General features: G+C 46.7%; 1 protein-coding gene across 1 annotated transcript in view; it reads right to left on the reverse strand.

Moving 5' to 3' along the window:
• Positions 1–20,545, reverse strand: part of ACACB (acetyl-CoA carboxylase beta) — a 106,654-nt gene that overhangs the window by 52,836 nt on the left and 33,273 nt on the right. Inside the window, exons 7-19 of the mRNA XM_060119398.1 lie at positions 19,753–19,851; positions 18,645–18,754; positions 18,440–18,550; positions 15,281–15,490; positions 14,823–14,993; positions 12,422–12,583; positions 10,434–10,597; positions 6,961–7,111; positions 6,759–6,862; positions 5,358–5,439; positions 2,758–2,903; positions 1,472–1,622; positions 51–185 (exon numbers count right to left, since the gene is read on the reverse strand). Coding sequence (XP_059975381.1) covers positions 51–185; positions 1,472–1,622; positions 2,758–2,903; positions 5,358–5,439; positions 6,759–6,862; positions 6,961–7,111; positions 10,434–10,597; positions 12,422–12,583; positions 14,823–14,993; positions 15,281–15,490; positions 18,440–18,550; positions 18,645–18,754; positions 19,753–19,851 — 1,796 coding nt within the window. The remainder of the gene's footprint in view (positions 1–50; positions 186–1,471; positions 1,623–2,757; positions 2,904–5,357; positions 5,440–6,758; positions 6,863–6,960; positions 7,112–10,433; positions 10,598–12,421; positions 12,584–14,822; positions 14,994–15,280; positions 15,491–18,439; positions 18,551–18,644; positions 18,755–19,752; positions 19,852–20,545) is intronic.

Consider the following 20,545-nt stretch of genomic DNA (forward strand, 5'->3'; position numbering starts at 1 on the left):
GGCCACAAGCCAGTCTGGCTCACGGGGTAGCTGTGCCAGGTGCCACATACCGGGTGCACTTTAGAAGGGTCATCAAGCTCCAGCCTGGCCACCACACAGCCTGCTTCCAACACAGCCCCTGGGCGCTTGATATACTTCACCCGGCCACTTTCCTGCACACTCAGGGTCATGATCATCTTCATCACCTGTTTTGCAGAAAGAAGAAATTAGATGGAGCCCACTAGGACTGGCCTGTGTCACCCCAAACTAGTAACTCTGGAGCAGGGACTGTGTCATTTACATTGAATGACTCCGTGGGCAGAGTTCAAGCGGAGGGTAGAGAGGGAACCAGCATTTACACAATCTGTTGTGTACCAGGCACAGCACTGGGCATAAATTTTTTCCATCTGCAAAGCCAGCCAGGGAGGCAGGTGTTCATTGTGCCCATTTTACAGACATGGAAACTGGTCTTTATTTCCAAAGGAAGGCCTCTCTCTTAGAAATACAGATGAATCATATGATGTAGGGTGACTGCCACACACATTCCTAAAATGCGGTACATTTTGTGACCAGCTCCGGTTTTTAAAGGCAGTGAGAAAACCCTCTGGGGAATGAAGAACATGACTGCAGTACAGTCATCAGCCCCCTTGAACTGGTCTGAGAGTCTGGCCATGTGGACGTGATCAGTTTTATCACGTGTGGGCTGCAGACCAACAGGACTGTCCCACCCTTTTGGTCAGAAGTTCACAGCTTGGGCACCCAAGTCAGCCAGGCCTGGGATGGAACCCTGCTCCCACCCATCACTCTGTGATCTCCACACATGCCTTCCCCTCTCTGAGCCTCAGTTTCCCCAACAGTAAAATGGGAGGAAATGACAGTCTTGCCTCACAGGGCGCTGATCAGGATGAAGCAGGATGGCACACAGTAGGAGGCCGACAAGCGTCAGCTACTACCGTTGCTATATTTTCATTACAAAAATCACTATTTTCCTGGGCAGCAGAGAATGGAGGCCGGGTTTGAATCCTGGCTTGGTGCGACCTTGAGTGAGTTCCTTAGCCTGCCTGGGCCCCGTGTCTTCATGTACAAAATGGGGGTCCCATTTGTGTCCAACTTATATGATTGCTGGGAAGATTAAAGAAGGTAATTAAAGACAGATAAAATGTTTAGAATGGTGCTTGCCACGTGGGAAGTGCTTTGCTTCTGTTGGCTTTACCACTTTTTAATTGTCCGCATAATGATCATTCATCGGTTCTTACTCACTCCTGGGGAGGTACACATTTTTGAGATTTTTTTCCCCTTTGGATATTGCAGGGAATTGGGGCTGAACCCCACACACATGGCTCTCTTAGGAATCTGCAGATGACAGCCCAGGTGAGAGGGGAGGTCTGCTGGCTTAGGTGAAGCAGCATTGGCAGATGGCCCTGCCTGGGGGATGGGAGGTAAGGGAGACCTGGCTGCAGCCCTACCCCCCTCCCAGGGGGCCTGCGGTCACCTCTATCTCAGCATAGCTGCCCCCAGCCTCGACGTGGCCCCCGTCCTCCACCATGTACTGTATCAGCTTCCCCGCCGAAGGGGCTCTCAGGACCGTGGGATCATTCTCCTTCTCAAACACACAAGTCTTGTTGCCGATGGTGATTCGGTAACTGGAGAGAGAAGGAGTGGGCGGAGGTGGTGGGGAGACTGGGGAGGACCATCGACCCAGGTGCCCGAGTCAGGGTTTCGACAGCATCTTCCCTACCTAAAGGCAGCCGGGAGCATCACCCTGTGTGTGACTTTTCCCAAATGGTAGCATTTGACAGTTACGGCAGAGACTTTGGGAGTGAGCTGGGTGGGACCCTTTACTGGCTGAAAACTAGTTCCTTTGCCTGACATAATTCCAACAGGCCCTGGCATAGAGAAAGCAACCAATCACTATTATTCAGTAAATACTGACCCACTGAAAGCCATCACCTTAGAACTGGCAAGAGCATGCCCCATGGATGGAGCTTATAATCATCTTGAACATTCTTGGCAGATAGAACAAGGGTTAAAAAGAGGGAAAAAAAAACACAGATCTGGGATGAATCTAGTCCACCTTCTTCCATTGAGGACTCGGAAGGGAATCTAGCTGGAGCTTTTTCAGGCACGGGGCCTCTGGAGCCCCACTCCTCCCCATCTTATTCTCTTGGTCGGGGGGGTCTTTGCTGCCTTTCCGTGGGGGTGGGCGGGTCTGTTTCATCGTGTGAGCTCAGGGTGGTCAGACACGCTGGACCAGGACGACACGCGATGCCCTGTGTGCAAAGTGCTTCCGGATCATCCCGCCTTCCACCCATCCAGACACAGAGCAAGCTTTCCTGCCGCCATCTGCTTGTTCGATGTGTCTCTTCCCCGACAGACTCCATGAGTCATGACCACGGCTGTATCCTAACACCTAATCCAGCATCTGGTGTAAGCAGATGCTCAATAAATAGCCCCTTCCCTAATCGGACGGTCTCATCTTCTCCAAGCCTTGATGTGATGGGTGTGGACACTGCAGCTCAGACCCGGAGCCTCTGGCACTCAGCACACACCTTGCAGGCCGTGGAGCTGGGAGTCACGTCCCATTCGGCTCTCGATCCTCCCAAGTCACTAGAAAAGGGCCTCCTGGGAGCCTCCCATAAATGCCTGCCAGCTGCATGGAATTCCAGCCAAGAGATTAACCTCTCCAGGAGCCCCAGAATGTTCCAGAGAAGGTGCCTTAGCTAAGACCCGCAGACCCGCAGGGGAGAGCTGGCTTTGTGTGCCTCCACGACCACACACCTGTCGACCTCCTCCTTCAGGTACGTGGTGTAGCTGCTGCCACTGTAGGACAGCAGCAGCCCCCCGTCGTTCAGCCGGTGGGCGTCGATCTCGATGTGACAGCCATTCATGATGAGGACGAACGTGGTTGGAGACTGCCGGGCCACCTGTGGGGACAGTTCAATGCCCCCACCTGAAATGAGGATGCCTGCTTGGCCCTGTGCCCCCAGAGAACCTCCTGGCCACAAGCAAAGGCTAGTGTCCACAGCGGGAGTGCTGGGGTGGACACCTCACCTCTCGAGGCCCAGCCCTCACTCACCCCAAGGGAGCAGCGACGGGGAGGGAGCCCGGGGTCAGCGAGCCACACCTGTCCTGTGGGTGGGCTAGTGGCTGCCGGCCGCCCGTGTAGTCCCAGGCCGGGCATCACTGTCCACTGTGTGCCCTTGAGGGCTGGGGGCTTTCTTCTGATCCTGTCTCCAAGCAGGGTTGCCCTGGGAGCCATGGAGATGGGGGTCTTGCTCTGGGTGAGGCAGACCTGGGGCCTCCATCAGTGACCTGGGCATGGACTAGGGCTCTGCCCGCTAGGCCTGGCCCTGCCCAGGGGCACACAGTGGATCTGGGACACTGGAAGGAGACATACACGGCCAGGCCCTGGCCTCAGCTCTGCATTTCAATCTGAAATACCAGCCCCACCTGGCCCTCAGTTCAAAGTATGTGCTCTCTCTCAGAAAACTAATACCCTAAAGAGAGCCCTCAACCTCTAAAATATATATATAGTGACAAAAGATGGCAAGAAATAGAGGAATATTTATTGCCACGTTATTTATGGTAACAGGAAAACCTAGAATCAAACGAGCTCTCCAACAGTGGGTGTGCCATGGAATGTTCTAGACCTGCACTGTCAAATATGGTAGCCTCTAGCCAGACGTTCAAATGTAAGTTAATTAAAATTAAATGAAAGGTAAAATTCAGCTCCTCAGTTACACTCGCCACATTTCAAGTACTCCACAGCCCCAGGTGGCCCATACTGGACAGAGCAGATTTAGAACATTTCCATACCTGCGGAAAGTTCTATTGGACCGTGCTTGCAGACTCTAAACTGATGTTAAGGAAAACTTGCTAATAACAGGGGGAAACTATAGGCCATGATAATATCAAAGCAGTAAAAACATTTGCACTATGATCTTGACTTTATAAGATCAATGCATAAGGAAAAAATAACTGAAAAGAGGTCTGCTAAAACGTCTGAACCCGGGCCACAGCAGTGAAAGCGCAGAATCCTAACCACTAGACCACCAGGGAACTCCCCCATGGTGGACTGTTTTTCTGACGCTTCATGCTTGTTTGCTGTTTTGAAATTTTCTGCAACGAGCATGTGTCATATTTAAAATCAAGTTGAGGGGACCCAGGCCCCCAAAGGTAGCCAGGAAGCATCAGGGGCAAAAGGGAAGCGATTTTACACACGTTATGTGGATAACACACTCGTTTGGCCGAACAAAGCCTGAAAATCTCCAAAGTTGAAAGTTCAATGTATGCTCAGCAATGTTAAAAATCAAGTAAGAGAAAATAAAAATTCTGTTGCCTTTTCCATGGAATGTGAGGCTGGGAAGTGCTGGGGAGGCCCTGGCTTCCCAGGGACACATCGCTCCAAAAGTCACCCCGACTTGGACCCGGGGGGCTCACCCTGTGCTCGCACATCTCAAATATTCTTTGATACTCTGCTGAATTGGCCTGGGATGGCTCAGGACGGGTAACTAGATACTTCCAACAGAGAAGAGCAACCCTGACAAGCTCCAGGGATGCCGGTGATAGACCCGGAAGCAGTCAGAAATCCACACATTGATTCTCAGTGCAGAGACGTGGACAAAGCCAGTCTCACAGCCCTGGGAAATGCACCCAGACGCTCTGTTCTTGAGCAACAGTCCAGCTCACACTTTGTAAGGGGTTGAATTATGTCCCCCCAAATTCAAGTCCTCCCTGTAACCTCAGCTTGTGACTTTAATGGAAATAGGGTCTTTGCAGATGTAGTTGGTTAAGGAGGGGTTGTGCTGGATTAGGCTGAACCCTAAATCCAGTCTGACTGGTGTTCTTGTAAGAGAAGAGACCCAGAGAGACAGGCACAGAAGGATGAGGATGTGAAGACAGACAGACAGACACAGACACACTCAGAGAAGGTGGCCGTACAAAGCCAGAGACTGGTAGAGACTGGAGTGACAACCTATAAGCTAAGGACCACCAAGGACTGCCCACAACTACCAGAAGCTAGGAATGCATGCTCCCTGGGAGCCTTCAAAGACACCATGGCCCAGCCAACACCTTGATTTTGGACTTCTGGCCTCCAGAACTGAGAGACTATAAGTTTCTGTTGTTTGAAGTGACACCAGCTTATGGGACTTCATTACGGCAGCCACAGGAAACCAATACACGCTCTAATGTGCCTTGTGTGCGTGGCTCAAGCCTACGGGTTCTGGAATCCAAGGACCTTAGATTTCAAGGTCACGGGACTGCACGGGGAGTCCTGGGACCAAGCATGAGAAAATCCACTGCAGGGATGGCCCACTGCAGAAATAAAACTCCCTAGAGCCACCAGGGTGTGGGAGACATCTAACAGGGACCTTTACCTTGAGGATGTACTTAACGCCTCCGTAGATTAATTCTACATCCACAGTGTTCAGCAGAGAGTCTGCAGGGAGGACCTGGCCCCTGAGAGAGAAGACAGACCTGTGGTCAGTTTGGGAGTGACCAAGAACTCCGCAGCCATCCATCCCCTGGATATGAAAAACCACCCACTCTTTGCCTCGTCTAACTATCAACACACCCGATTGATAAAAGGCAAGGAATGGAGAGTCCCAAGGAGCCTGACGTCCCTTAGAACTTAAGGAAACTGCTCTTGCTACAGGAGGTGACATTTCAAAAAGGTTCCTCTAAGAAGCAATAACCATATTGCTTCTTCTTGAAAAAAATTCCTTACGTGGGAATTCTGCCACCCGCTTATGAAAGAAACAAATGCACAGATTGTGATTCTGTTACCATTCAAAAGCCTATTATCCAAGCACTAAGAACTTTCGCCCTTCTAGTTCCCTTTCAGTAGTTTCCTTTGCCTACCACAGTGGTTTTCAATGTGGGGTTTGCCTCTACCCCGAGGACATCTGGCAATATCTAGAGACATACTTGATTGTCCTGACTTCCAGGGGCAGAGGGGAAGCTATGGATGGGACCAGGGAGGCTGCTAACTTCCTACCCTGTCCCACAGGACAGCCCTCACCACAAAAGATGACCCAGCCCAAAAGGTCAGTTGGTGCTGAGGTTGGGAAACCCTGGTCTATCCTGAGAGGGAGCTCCTGGCCACTTCCACAGGGTCCATTTCACTGGTCACCTGATTCAGGTGAGGGTCTGGGAAAGAACCATCTGTAGGGCTTCCCTGGTGGCGCAGTGGTTGAGAGTCCGCCTGCCTCTGCTGAATGGCCTGGGACGGCTCAGGACGGGTAACAGGGGGATGCAGGGGGACACGGGTTCGTGCCCCGGTCCGGGAAGACCCCACATGCCGCGGAGCGGCTGGGCCCATGAGCCATGGCCGCTGAGCCTGCACGTCCGGAGCCTGTGCTCCGCAACGGGAGAGGCCACAGCAGTGAGAGGCCCGCGTACAGCAAAAAAAAAAAAAAAAAAAAAAAAAGAACCATCTGTAGAGGTGACCTATAACCCGCTTTGCTTCTCAAATCCACCTCCTCTTCTCTGAACTCCTGAGTGTTACGACGTACCTTGCACAGGTCAGCACGAATAAGTGCACTGCCATCTATAGGATGATGGCTGCCTTGGCCTTGAGTATCCCTCCCCTCCTGCCCCCTACCCCAGCCTCTTCTAGGGCTGCCCAGGTTTATCCAAGGAATTCTACAGAGGCAAACACGTAGGAGAGGTTCACTAATTGCTTGGTGATGGATTTACACCCAAATAAAGCATGTTTCTGCCTTATGTGCCAACAACACATATCCCAAGAGGGGAAAGGAAGTACCCAGGGGCCCCACCTTTCCAGCGAGTGTAAGAAATCCGTCATGCAGGTCCTGAACATCGAGTCGGCCACGTTCAAGGCTCCGCACACCACCCCAAGCATGATATCCGGCTTCTCGGCCTGGGAGAGACTCTGCACGTCAGTATCCACAGTGACCAAAGCCACGGGGAGCCAGGAGGGCTCCAGGACCCCCAGGGGAGACACGTGCAGCTCCCCACCTGCACTTTCTCGGCGATGAGATTATCCAACCAGCTGATGTCAATGTCGTTGTTCTGGAAGCTCTCAGTCTCCAGGAGGTTGGTGAGATATTCCACGGTGGTCCTGAAGTCACCCCGGATGGACAGTTCCTTCAAAGCCACCACCATGTTCCTTGAGGGGAAGGCACATGGATTGTTTTCCCAATTAACGTATGCGTCATCAGAGTTCTGGAGTGGTTTCCAGTGAGTCAGAACCGCACAGAAGTTTAGGGAGGGCCCTGAATCAGACGGCCTGGGGCAATGTCAGCTCCAGCACTGACTGGTACAGCAAATCTTGGGCCAGTGACTTAACTGCCTGGGCCTCAGTTTCCTCATCTGGAAGATGGGGGAATAACCCTGTCTTCACACAGTTGCTTGGGGATTAAAGTGAGACAGTCTGTATAAAGCACATGGTCACTGATCAATAAACCTTAACTGCTATGAAATGATTTATTACAGTGATTATAATTGTTATTAACCATGCCAGTTGCTCCCTCTCCCACTGGACCTATCAAAATCCCCCAGTGTCCCAAGAACGAGCCGCTCTTTAACTGTCCACGCAGCTGTCCGGTGTGCCTGGGGTGCACGAGTAGGTGGCTAACACTGGTGGCCCCCTCTGGGCATGGCGGTCACCAGCCCACATGTGGTTGGTTGTAACCACCTCCCGTTTCCCAGAGGGGTTGCCTCCCCCCAAACAGGGTGTCCAGTCCAAAGGGCAGAAACCTCCACTCTCCATGAAATCATAGGGAGAATGTTATGGGGAAAGGCAGCAGAGGAAGAGGGGGCATAAGAACCCTTCCTGGGAGAGGAGAGCTTTCACACCAGTTACGATGCTCCTGCGTGCTGCCAGCAGGTGTGACAAAGGGGACACGAGACCCCAGCGGGAGGGTGAGAAAATGAAGACGCAGTGAGGTTAAATGAGGGTGTTGGGGCTTCCCCGGTGGCGCAGTGGTTGAGAGTCTGCCTGCTAATGCAGGGGACACGGGTTTGAGCCCTGGTCTAGGAGGATCCCACATGCCATGGAGCGGCTGGGCCCGTGAGCCACAACTACTGAGCCTGCGCGTCTGGAGCCTGTGCTCCACAACAAGAGAGGCCGCCATAGTGAGAGGCCCGCGCACCGCGATGAAGAGTGGCCCCCACTTGCCACAACTAGAGAAAGCCCTCGCACAAAAAAGACGCAACACAGCAAAAATAAACAAATTAATTAATAAACTCCTATCCCCAACATCTTAAAAAAAAATTAAACGCACTAAAAGAAAGAGAAAATTCTAGCATATAAAATAAATAAATAAATAAATAAATGAGGGTGTTAAATAGGCTACTGTAAGTTGGGTGTGGGCCCTGAACCTGCATCTACAGGCTGAGCCACTGGATTCAAAGGTGACCAACTTGTCCCAGTTGGCTCAGGACTTTCCCAGTTTTAGCACTGAGAAATCCCACATCCCGGGAAACACTCAGTCCTGGGAAAACAGGGACAGTTGATCCCCCTCTTGGACACTGACAGCAACAAGAGCTGGAATTTTTCCTTCCTATTCTGCTGAAGTGATTACTGGCCACTCACAGTGTGGGACAAGCCACAGGTCACTTCACTCAGAGACAGCTGGGCTGGCTGACCACCATCCCACCTTTTATTAATCCTTATTTGCTCCAAGCGTCTCAATTTTTCACTGATTAAGATGAATTATTCAAAGCTGGCCAAGAAACTCTCTCTCTCAAAAGCAGCAAACTCCATTTAATTCATGGCTAAGCGCCCCAGGCCAGACAGATTTAAATGTTTTTCAAATGAAATGTCTTTCACTCTAAAAGACACCTCCACAAGAATGTTTAATTTTATGAACCAAACTGGTGTTTACCTTTTTGTTCCCAGGTCAAGGCAGGAGAAACGTTAAGACGCAGGGGTTTTGATCGCTAATTTTTAGGGAAATGCAAATCAAAACTACAGTGAGGTACCACCTCACACGGGTCAGAATGGCCATCATTAAAAAGTCTACAAATAACAAATGCTAGAGAGGGTGTGGAGAAAAGGGAAACCCTCCTACAATGTTGGTGGGAATGTAAGTTGGTGCAGCCACTGTGGAAAACAGTATGGAGGTTCCTCAGAAAACTAAAAATAAAATTACCATATGATCTAGCAATCCCACTTCCGGGCATATATCTGGACAAAACTCTAATTTAAAAAGATACATGCACCACTATATTCATAGCAGCACTATTCACAGTAGCCAAGACATGAAAGCAACCTAAATGTCCATTGACGGATGAATGGATAAAGAAGATGAGGTAAATATACACAATGGAACACTACTCAGCCATAAAAAAGAATGAAACAATGCCATCTGCAGCAACATGCATGCAACTAGAGATTATCATACTAAGTGAAGTAAATCAGAAAGATAAAGACAAATACCATATGGTATCAGTTATATGTGGAATCTAAAATATGACACAAATGAACCTATCTATGAAACAGAAACAGGATCACAGACATAGAGAATAAACTGGTGGTCCCCAAGAGGGACGGGGTTGGGGAAGGGATGGAGTGGGAGGTTGGGATTAGCAGATGTAAGCTTTTAAATATAGAATGGATAAACACCAAGGTCCTAGTGTATAGCACAGAGAACTATATTCAATGTCCTATGATAAACCATAATGGAAAAGAATATAAAAAAAAGAATGTATGTATAGGTATAACTGAATCACTTTGCTATACATCAGTAATTAACGTGACATTATAAATCAACTATACTTCAACAATAAAAAAAAAGATGTGGATGTTTTGGAATTTGTAAGCTTCTTTGTCAATGTAGGTTTCTCCAGGAAGCACTTATGAGATTTAAATTTAAAAGAACCCCCAGCCCCATCCCAACCAGCACCACCTTTTTAAAAAAAGGATATAGGGGGCCTCCCTGGTGGCGCAGTGGTTGAGAGTCCGCCTGCCGATGCAGGGGACACGGGTTCGTGCCCCGGTCCGGGAGGATCCCATATGCCGCGGAGCGGCTGGGCCCATGAGCCATGGCCGCTGAGCCTGCACGTCCGGAGCCTGTGCTCCGCAACGGGAGAGGCCACAACAGTGAGAGGCCCGCGTACCGCAAAAAAAAAATAATAAATAAAATAAATAAAAATAAAAATAAATAAAAAATAAAAAAAGGATATAGTACTCAGCACCTTTTAAACTTTTAGAATCACCTTGAACATTCTTTGGATCTCCTTCAAGATCGACCTGTAATAAGCTCAAGACCAATGACCTTGGTGAACTAATTTCATGTATGTCATGGATCTCAAGGATGGGAAGAGGAGAGACTGGGTTCTTGGACTTCACCATAGGGTATTTAAAATAGGGTCTGCTCCTCACCTTCTAAAGTGCTGCTGCATCTGAAGCAGCAGGCTAATTTTTAGTTTCTCAAAGGGAGGGAGGGAGGGAGGGAGGGAAGGAAGGGAGGGAGGGAGATACTGACGAAATGGCCTCTTCCCGGTTCTCTCCCCAGGAGAAGCAGTGCCCAAACTGGGAATCGGCAAATTCATGTAAGCCTCCAGCGGCAGCCACGCTGAAATAACCCCACACGTTCTTGCTGCTGCGGAAATTCAACTCCTGGACCGTTCCAGAGCTCGGCTTAAACCCCTGGAGCCCAGACAGAAAAAGCAAAAAGGAAGAAATAGTTACTCCAGATATATTTCCATCAGAATTAAATCCTAGGAAAACCCAAGAGCCCCCCCCCCATACCCAAGAGCTTAGCGTGATGAATAAAACACTGATACTTCTCACTAGGGGTGCAGGTGTTTCCAGGTGAGCACGTCAATGTGTGTCATTTTTACTTAAAAAAAAAAAAGTCAAAAAACCACCACCAAGTCGGGACCGGTGATCACTGATGGAGCTGAGTGAAGGTACATACTGATTTTAAATGTTTGCCATTGTTGATAATAAAAAGTGTAAATAAAAGAGGAGTTGGCGGGATTTCCCTGGTGGTCCAGTGGTTAAGACTCCATGCTTCCACTGCAGGGGCCACGGGTTCAATCCCTGGTCAGGGAGCTAAGATCCCACATGCTGTGCAGCACAGCCAAAAAGAAAAAAAAAAAAAAAAAAAGAGGAGTTGGATTTCCAATTCCAGATTATGAAAATTTCAGCAGGTAAGGAAATCCAGTGTTAGCCCTTGCTGATGCTAACACACACATAATTCCCTTTGTGGGGATGACCCATCCCTTTCTGAGTATAACTGTGGTAAAGGGGGGGTGGGTTGGATCCTCTTGCTGGGATTAGAACTCTTGAAGCTTGTGATGGAGGCATTCGTTTTGGCAAGAGATGGAAAGTTCCAGGTGCCTGGGCTATTTCTACACGTGATCCTCCATCCTCCCAGGCACCTGTGAACAAGGCATCAACCCTCTGAAAATTTCCCATTTTGCTTGTCCACCATCAGAACTGACTGTTCGCCTGTAGCCAAAGATCCCAAACTAATACAGTCACCATAGTTTAAAATTCTTTCATTAAAAAGGTGGGGGTGGGGTGGGAGGACTTCCCTGGTGGCACAGTGGTTAAGAATCCGCCTGCCAATGCAGGGGACACGGGTTCGAGCCCTGGTCCGGGAAGATCCCACATGCCGCAGAGCAACTAAGCCCGTGCGCCACAACTACTGAGCCTGCACTCTAGAGCCCACGTGCCACAACTACTAAGCCCGCGAGCCTAGAGCCCGTGCTCTCCAACAAGAGAAGCCACCACAATGAGAAGCCTGCGCACTGCAATGAAGAGTAGCCCCTGCTCTCCACAACTAGAGGAAGCCCAGGCACAGCAACGAAGATCCAATGCAGCCAAAAATAAATAAATAAATTTATTTACACACAAAAAAAGGTGGGGGGTAAAAAAAAAACCCAAACCTCTCTTATCCCAAATTTCTTAGATGTAGTTATGAAACAACTAAATTGTGTTAGATTATGGAGATTATGTGACAATCAACTGTCAGTAAGCATGTAAACTTGATAGATGCCAGCTGGTTGGTATCTTAAGGCACAAGTAAGAACAAGTCACATAGGGACTCCTTAGAATGAACCAGATTGTATGTTGCAGCAAAAAGTTCATGGGGCCAGAAATCCAAGGACCTGTGCTCTAAACCTGGCTGTTTATCCCAAAGATGGACGTGGTCTGTAAAGTCCACCAGTGGGGCTTGGCCATGGCCTCAGCAAGTCCCGGGTGTGAAGGTGGTCACCCCAACCTCTCGAGCTGTAATGTGGGGTCACAATGCCCAGCGGCAGGGCTGTCACGTAACTGACATATGAAGGCATCTGCCTGGTACCTGGACACATCACATGTGGATAAACCGTGGCATGTCCCTTCCCGCATCCCAGTGTCCTCGCCTGTAAACTGTGAACCTGGATGTCTCAACAGGCTAAGGTTCGGGGTCTGCCACACGCTGGGAGGTCAGAGTTGGTGGAAACTCAGGGCCCTCAGACTTGCCTCATCTGGGTTTTCGCTGGTGATTCTGGCCGCAATGACGTGGCCTCGGGCGATGGGAGGGTTGGAAGGGGTCTCAAAAGAAATGGGCGTCACCCCCCATGGGGACTCTCCATACAGAAGCCGGATATCCTTCAGCCGGTGCAGAGGCACGCCCATGGCGATCTGAAATCAAGAAATCCATCCCAAAAGCGGGTCAGTCCCCAAACGTGGAGGCCAGTGCTAGAGGCGATGGAGGTGGGGGGGGGGTGAATGATTTCGGATATACTGAGCTCCTCCTGTGCCCACCAGACCGGGCGACACGGTGACAGGAGAGGCACGGAGAAAGACAGATGGCTTGACCCTGCCCCCAAGGAGTGAACTGTGTGGCTGGGAAAAGAAGCGACAGTCACAGAACAACATCACGAGCATCAAATAAAAGTTACAGATCCTTAGTGCTGTGGAAGGGGTGGGGGAATGGTGGTGTCCAGCTGCAGAGTCTAAGAACGTTTTGTGAAGGACACAGGGAAAGCTGGGCTGGAGGACCGAGTGAAAAACACACAGTGACGGACACCAGGTGAACCAAAAGAGCAAACTGAATCTGCTGAGTCTTTGGATGTGATGACACACTAAAAGGGACCCAATGGTTCCTGTGTAATATCCTGCCAAAGTGTTTATGTGACTTCCAGCAGGAAGAAATGACCAGGCAAATCCAAATGGAGGGACATTCTGCCTGAACACTTCACAAATGTCAACATCCAGGACAAAAAAGTAAGACTGGGGAACGGTTCCAGATTAAAGAGATTAGGAGACATGAAAATGGAAAGGGATGTATGGGATCCTGGATTGGATCCTGGACTTGAAAAACAAAGGACAGCAACAAATTATTGGGACAACAGGGAAAACTTTCATGTGGACAGTAAGTAACATTAGATAGGTAAGTGGAGGGTGTCAAAGCTCTATTTCTGGAGTGGGGCGATCCTATCACGGTATTATTCCCAGGAGGTTCTTATCTGAAAGATTTAGAGGCAAAGTGGCATGAAGTTCAAGCCAAAACATCTCTCAAAAGGTTGAGCCAAGAAAAAAAGAAAATTATACAAAAACACAAATAGAGAGACAGGAAGCAAATGTGGTCAGATGCTAACAAGTGGTGGACCGAGGTGCAGGGTATGGGTGTTAATTGTATTATTTCTGCAACTTTTCTGAAATTTTTCAAACTGAAAAAAATAAACAAAATAAAAAACGGAATAAAAACTCTGGGAGGATTTTTAAGAAATTAAAAAATTAATTAATTAATTTTAAAAAATTAATTAAAATTAATTAAATCAAAGTAAAACTAATTAACTTAAATTTTCAATTAATTAAATTTAATCAAAATTTAAATTTTTAAAAATTTAAAAGAAATTTTCAAGAAAGAAAAAAAGGGAGGAAGGAAGGAGATATTAATAACAAAATTAAAGAGTTTCTATTAATGCAAGAGTTCCTAACTCTGGGTGACATGTTCTTAGCAGGGGTGAGCCCAAGAGGGCAAACATTTGTTCTTGGGGGTGAAAATAATCTTACTCTTTCTATGTACAGGCAGACCTTGGAGATATTGGGGGTTCAATTCCGACCACCACAATAAAGTGAATATTGCAATAAAGCAAGTCACACAAATTTTTTGGATTCCCAGCACATATAAAAGTTCCATTTACACTATACTGTAGTCTATTAAGTGTGCAATAGCAGTATGTCTGAAAGAACAATGTGCGTACCTGAAATAAAAAATACTTTATTGCTAAAAAATGCTAACCATCACCTGAGCCTTCAGAGAGTCTTAAACCTTTTTGCTAGTGGAGGGTTTGAAGTATTGCAAGAATTAGCAAAATGTGACACAGACACGAAACAAGCAAATGCTGTTGGAAAGATGGCACCATTATAACTTGCTCGACACAGGTTGCCACAAACCTTCAATTTGTAAAAAACAAAAGAACAAACAAAAAATGCAATAAAGCAAAGTGCAATAAAACAAGGTATGCCTGTATAACGCACAGCTATATCTACAGTATCCAAACCAATATACAGTATATCTGTGATATTAACATTTCATAGGGGAGAAATTAGGGGCGGAAATGTCTAAAAGGGCCCCATCAGAAGGCTGTAATGAAAAAAAGGTCTATGAACGGGTACTGGGGAGGTCTACAAATGCCCCCAAATTGTATAAAATAGATTTTTCCAGGGTGAAGGTCCATGGCTTTTGCCAGTTTCTCCAAGGGCAGACAAAGGTGATAAACCACTGCATGGCTCTCCGTGCTACCCACACATTAAAACAGTCACTCCCCAGGACACCAGCCAAGAGACGAGCAGGGAGGTCTAATCTGAGCAGGACAGGGGATTCCCCACTGTGGGCAGAAGAAGCCCCAGGGTTCGGAGCCCGTTTCCTTGCCTGTAGCTGGGCGGCCGGCAGGTTGACATCGGCGATCATTTCCGTGCAGGGATGTTCCACCTGCAGGCGGGGATTCAGCTCCAAGAAGTGGAAGCTGCCATCCTGGCTGTAGAGGTATTCAACGGTCCCCGCGCTCACGTAGCCCACGGTCTTGGCCAGGCGCACGGCACACTGCAGAGAGATGGAGGTGAGTGAGGGGCTTCCAGCAGTTTTCTCGGGGAAAACGTACTAGCTCCCTCACTAAAGGCAGGCTGAGGACCTGCTGTGTGTAAACTACCCTGGGACCTCTGAGATCGTACTCCAGTAACCCCGTGTGAGGCTGAAATCATCTCCACAATGGGCTCCCCACGCCACTTGGTCTCTTCTTGGACACCCACCCCACTTTGGCAACTTGGACCGTTGAGAGCTCTTGATGGTTCTGAGCTGAGATGCCTCCCCTCGAACTCCCCAGAGCCCACCTGCTCCATGATCTCGAACACGGCTGGCGTGGCAATGGTGGCCGGCGCCTCCTCTATGATCTTCTGATGCCTCCGCTGGATGGAACAGTCACGCCCAAACAGGGACACGGCATTCCCATACTGGTCAGCGAGGAGCTGGACCTCCAGGTGATGGGCGTGCTGGGCCAGCTTCATGAGAAAGACTGGGGAGCCGGGGATCTCGCTCTGCACCTGGGGGGACGGCAGGGTGGCTGGCTCTTCCCTGGGGAAGCAGGGCTGGAGCAGGAAGTTCTCCAAAGAGGGCGCGAAACGATGGCAGGGATGCCCGTGGTTTTGCCGATCTTTTAGTTTTACCTCCCTCAAAGACATTACATTCTCGTGGTTTTCAAGTCAAATATGATGAGAATACATAATGCAGAAACTGAAATTCCCCTGCAACAACATCTCCTAAGGATAATATGCTGTTAAGAGTTAGGTACAAATTGGTTTTCTTCTATGCGTACAGAGAAAATGTTTCTTGAAACAAAAATAGAACCAAAACACACTACTCTGTAGGCTTCTCTTCCTCCCACTTAATTCACTCTCTCAGCCAGCTCTCCTCGGTGGAACCTACAGACCGACTTACTCCATACCTTTAATGTCTGAAAGGCATTGTCTCATAGGCATGTTGTCCAGAGACCCTTAAAAATGAAGTAAAAATAAGTGTTCACATGGAATTATTTCTAAGACAAATTCTTTGTGAAAGCAAGTTGCAATAACACATGGGATGATCCCACCTATGTGAAAAATAATAAAAGAGAATTATATGAAGGTCTATGTAAAAGTCTATACTACAGTAAAAGTACTGGAAAGAAACCCAGTGGCTAACAGGGGTTACATCTGAGAAGGGGCGAGGGGTTGAGAGGTGATGTTGCGAAAGGGACCTTTCCTTTTTTATTCGTAACGTATTACTGAATTGCCTGAATGTTGACAATGAGAACATTTTCATATTGCACTCATGTAATTTAAAAAAACAAGCTTGGGGGAGGCTCTGCATGCAGTTGGGGAACCGGGGGTATATGGGAGCTCTGTCCTTTTCACTTCATTTTGCTGTGAATTAAAAACCACCCTAAAGAGTAAAGCCTGTTTTTTAAAAAAGAAAGAAAAAAGCTTTAAAATCTGTACAACCCCTAAATGCAAGGTAGGATCCAGGACTAGATCCTGAAACAGAAAGGGGATATTAGCGGGGAGAAGTGGGGTGATCCAAATCAAGTCTGGAGTTCACTTAATAGACATGGATTAACGAAATTAATCTCTTAGCTGTAACAATCATGGTACTGTTACAAAAGATGTTAACAATAGGGGAAAGGAGGGGAAGGGTAGATGGGGACTCTGTACTGCTGTTGCAACTTTCCCGAAAATATAAATTCTTCCCCCCAAAATACTCCCAAACCAGTACACCCCAATAGGGACATGTGGTAGTGAAACCACTACTTTATATAATACTCACACATGGCCCACAGCTGTATAATCGGTAAACCTTTTGAGAACGCAATTTACTGGTATGTATTTGTCAGCGCATGTAAAGTACATGCTATTTAACTAAATCCTTCTTCTCCCAAGGTCTTTACCCAAGAAAATAATTCAGAAGAAGAAAAAAAAAGCTAAATATTATTTATAGTATTAAATACCATATTATACTATAGTGGCACTGTGCATAATAATGAAAATGGAAGCAAGCTTAACATTTCACAAAAAAGGAAAGGTTTGATAAATAAGACAATGGCCACATAGGGAATACTGTGCAATCATCAAAATAACTGTAAGGACTGGACAGGGTAAAACTGTTTATGATCCACAATTTGAAATTTTTAAAACGTAGAACAAAATATTGTGTAGGCCAAATACAACTCTTTAAAATATACATGTGAATATTTTGTAATAACCTATAATAGGAAAGAATGTGAAAAAGAAGAGATATATATGTATAACTGAATCACTTCGCTGTATACCTGAAACATCGTAAATCACTATACTTCAATAAAAAAATAAAAATTTTAAAAATAAACTAAATTAAATATACATGTGAGCAAGGTCTACAAGAAAGCCCAGAAATATTAAAATAGTTGGGTTAAGAACGGGAAGATTACGGTGTGAATTTTTATAAATATTGCCAACAATGGGCATAACGGGTTTTTCTTTAATCTATAGTTAGGTGACCTTTAAAAAATTTTTTTAATTGAAGTATAGTTGATTTACTATATCATGTACATTTCAACACAGCAATTCAGTGTTTTTTGTTTTTTTTATTTTATTTTTGGCTGTGTTGGGTCTTCATTGCTGCGCACGGGCTTTCTCTAGCTGTGGTGAGCAGGGGCTACTCATTGTTGCGGTGCGCGGGAGTCTCATTGCGGTGGCCTCTCTTGTTGTGGAGCACGGGCTCTAGGCGCACGGGCTTCAGTAGTTGTGGCACACAGGCTTAGTTGCTCCGCGGCATGTGGGATCTTCCCAGACCAGGGCTTGAACCCGTGTCCCCTGCATTGGCAGGTGGATTATTAACCACTGTGCCACCAGAGAAGCCCAATTCAGTTTTATATATACATTTTTTTCTTTTTCAGATTCTTTTCCCTTATAGGTTATTACATAATATTAAGTATAGTTCCCATGCTATACAGTAGGCCCTTGTTGGTTATCTATTTTATATGTAGTAGTGTGTATATGTTAACCGCAGGCTCCTAATTTATCCCTTCCCCCACCCCCTGGGCATAATGTTTTAAAAGTGGAAAACCAGCTACAAATAAGTAAATATATGATTCGTTCAGACAATAAAAATCAATTGTCTAGAAATGTTAAAAATATTGAAACTGCTAAAATGTACAAACTATCCCATCTCTCGATAGACAAGTATAGACACAAACAGATATTCTCACAAACAGATACCTCTGAAATCCTTTAGAGACACACTGATTCATAGAATCAAACATCTTAAGGAAATAGTGTACAGATCAACAAAAACCTTGGACTTCTGCGAGTAAAAATGTATACATATGTTTTGCAACACAACACAGCAATATTGCAGCTCCCGCAAGTGTCCTCTTGATTGTGACACAATAATGTTAGTGGAAAGAATCTGGTGGCCACCAACTGAATAAACACAATTCCCAAAGACACATGGAAAAATATGCAGCGCGAACAGCTCACTTGTCTGAAAAGTATTGGGAAGTCCTCAGCAGTCTCCACCTTCCGGATGCCTTTCCCTCCACTGCCTTCAGAAGCTTTGATCATCAAGGGAAAACCAATTTTTTCTGCTGCCTGGGGGCAAAGGACAAAGAGACCACTTTAGAGGTTTCCGCTGCTACCAGGATGATGAGAAGGTTCTGGCACCTGACCCCCCAGGAGCGTTTACCTCCAAGCCCTCATCAACATCTTTCACACAACCATTGTTGTAAATGTACTCCGGGACGCTGATCCTTTGCCCCTGCTGCAGACTATCTTCTGCCCACTCCACCGTCAGACCTGGAGGGTCACAAAGAAAACTGAATCTTCCCCAAAAGAGCACAGACACGACACAGAAACACAGGGCCTCTTCCCACCAAAGCCACTCTAGACCTGGCCTCTGGACCAGCAGAATTCAGACACAGCCCTTCAGCTTCCTGCAGTGGATTTTAATTTCCTTAAGGACTGACTCAACCCTGAATGGGACACCAAGCTTAAGAAAATTCAGACCGAGTCTACCAAGAACAGCCATATTAACCTGAATCCAAAAAAACCCCAACTCCAACTTTACCCTATGGAGTCATTCGTATGTGAATCATTACTTTCCAAAACCCTGTGAAGATTTAAAAAAAAAACAAAAACAGAAACAAACTTTTCATTCTAAATTTAAAATTCAATCTTTGGAGGAAAAAAATCAAACTGAATAAGAAACTCTTGAGATGTTTTTCCTGTTTATTTTTTTAAATTTATTCTAGAAATTCCACTTTTAGGAATTTATCCTAAGGAAGTGATTAAAATGGACATAGAGAGTTAGGTACAGGACTATCAAAGCTTTTAATATTTTCAAAATTAGAAAAAAATTCATCGGAAACAACCTAAATGTATAACTATAGAGGACTGTTAAGTCAATTACAGTATATCTGTATAATATAGTCCTATGCAGGCATTTTAAATGTTGTAAAGTGCATTTACTGACATAGAAAGGTTAGTGAGAAAAAACAAGTCACAAACTGTTAAATGTAAGAGCTCTGGTTTTTTAAAGGATGTGCCTAGAAAAAAGGCTGGAACAATATAACAAATGATCAAAACCGGGTCAGTCGATTATAAAGGATTTCTATTTCCTTTTCTGTACTTCTCCTAGTTTCTAAGTTGTCTACAATGAAACAGGACCATTTTCATGATCATTTAAAATTTTTTTAATGAAAGAATTAAAAAAGTATACTCCTGTCACCCCCTCTGCTCACATTAGCAAGATTGGGCCCAGGAGTTCCCCCGAAGTGAGGTTCAGGGTCCCTTACCACTTCCACTCCAGGGCAGCGTTGGGATCTGCAGCGTCTGGGCCACGATGGTGGAGGCGATCTTGTCTCCCAGTGCCCACATGGCCTCGCTGGGAGGGCCTGAGGGATTGGGGCAAAGGGGAAGTCAGACTTAAGTCAGCCACAAGGCCCTGGAAGCCAGGTGCCAACCAGGTACACAAAGAAACGTCCCCAAGTCCCAGCTTCCAAGGATTTAACATCAAGTCGGGGAAGAAAAAATCTATTAGTCTGCTACTTTACCAGTCAACTTTCAATACATTTGGATTGTAAACGTGATTTACAACCTAAGCTCTATGGCCTACACAAAGTTCACTAGCAAAAAGCTAGACGAAGGGGGCAAGCCAGCACCTCAAAACACTAGACCACGCAAACTTTTTCTATAACAAGCCATAAGCAATACATAAATGAATGGGCAGGGCCGTGTTTCAATAAAACTTTATTTACAAAAGCAGGCAGTAGGCCAGATTTGGCCTGGGCTGTAGTTGGCTGGCTCTGGGGCTGGACCATCACTCTCCAGAATTAAACATGAGAGATAATGAGAGTCCCATGTGACAGCCAATCAGAGGTCATGGACAAAGAATACATCAGTGAGCACAGGTCACCAGGCAGACCCTTAGGTGAGTATCAGGTATTGACTTAGCACCAAGCTGCTTTATATGCAAGTCTGGGTTGTGGGCCCAGAGATAAGGAGCAGCAATAGGGACTTATTGGGGATGGTAAATGATTCCCATCACACATAACAGATAGTGTAACTGAGCAATGTTTACAAATTTCA

Source organism: Mesoplodon densirostris, chromosome 15 (genome assembly GCF_025265405.1).
Source record: "Mesoplodon densirostris isolate mMesDen1 chromosome 15, mMesDen1 primary haplotype, whole genome shotgun sequence".
NCBI lineage: Eukaryota > Metazoa > Chordata > Mammalia > Artiodactyla > Ziphiidae > Mesoplodon > Mesoplodon densirostris.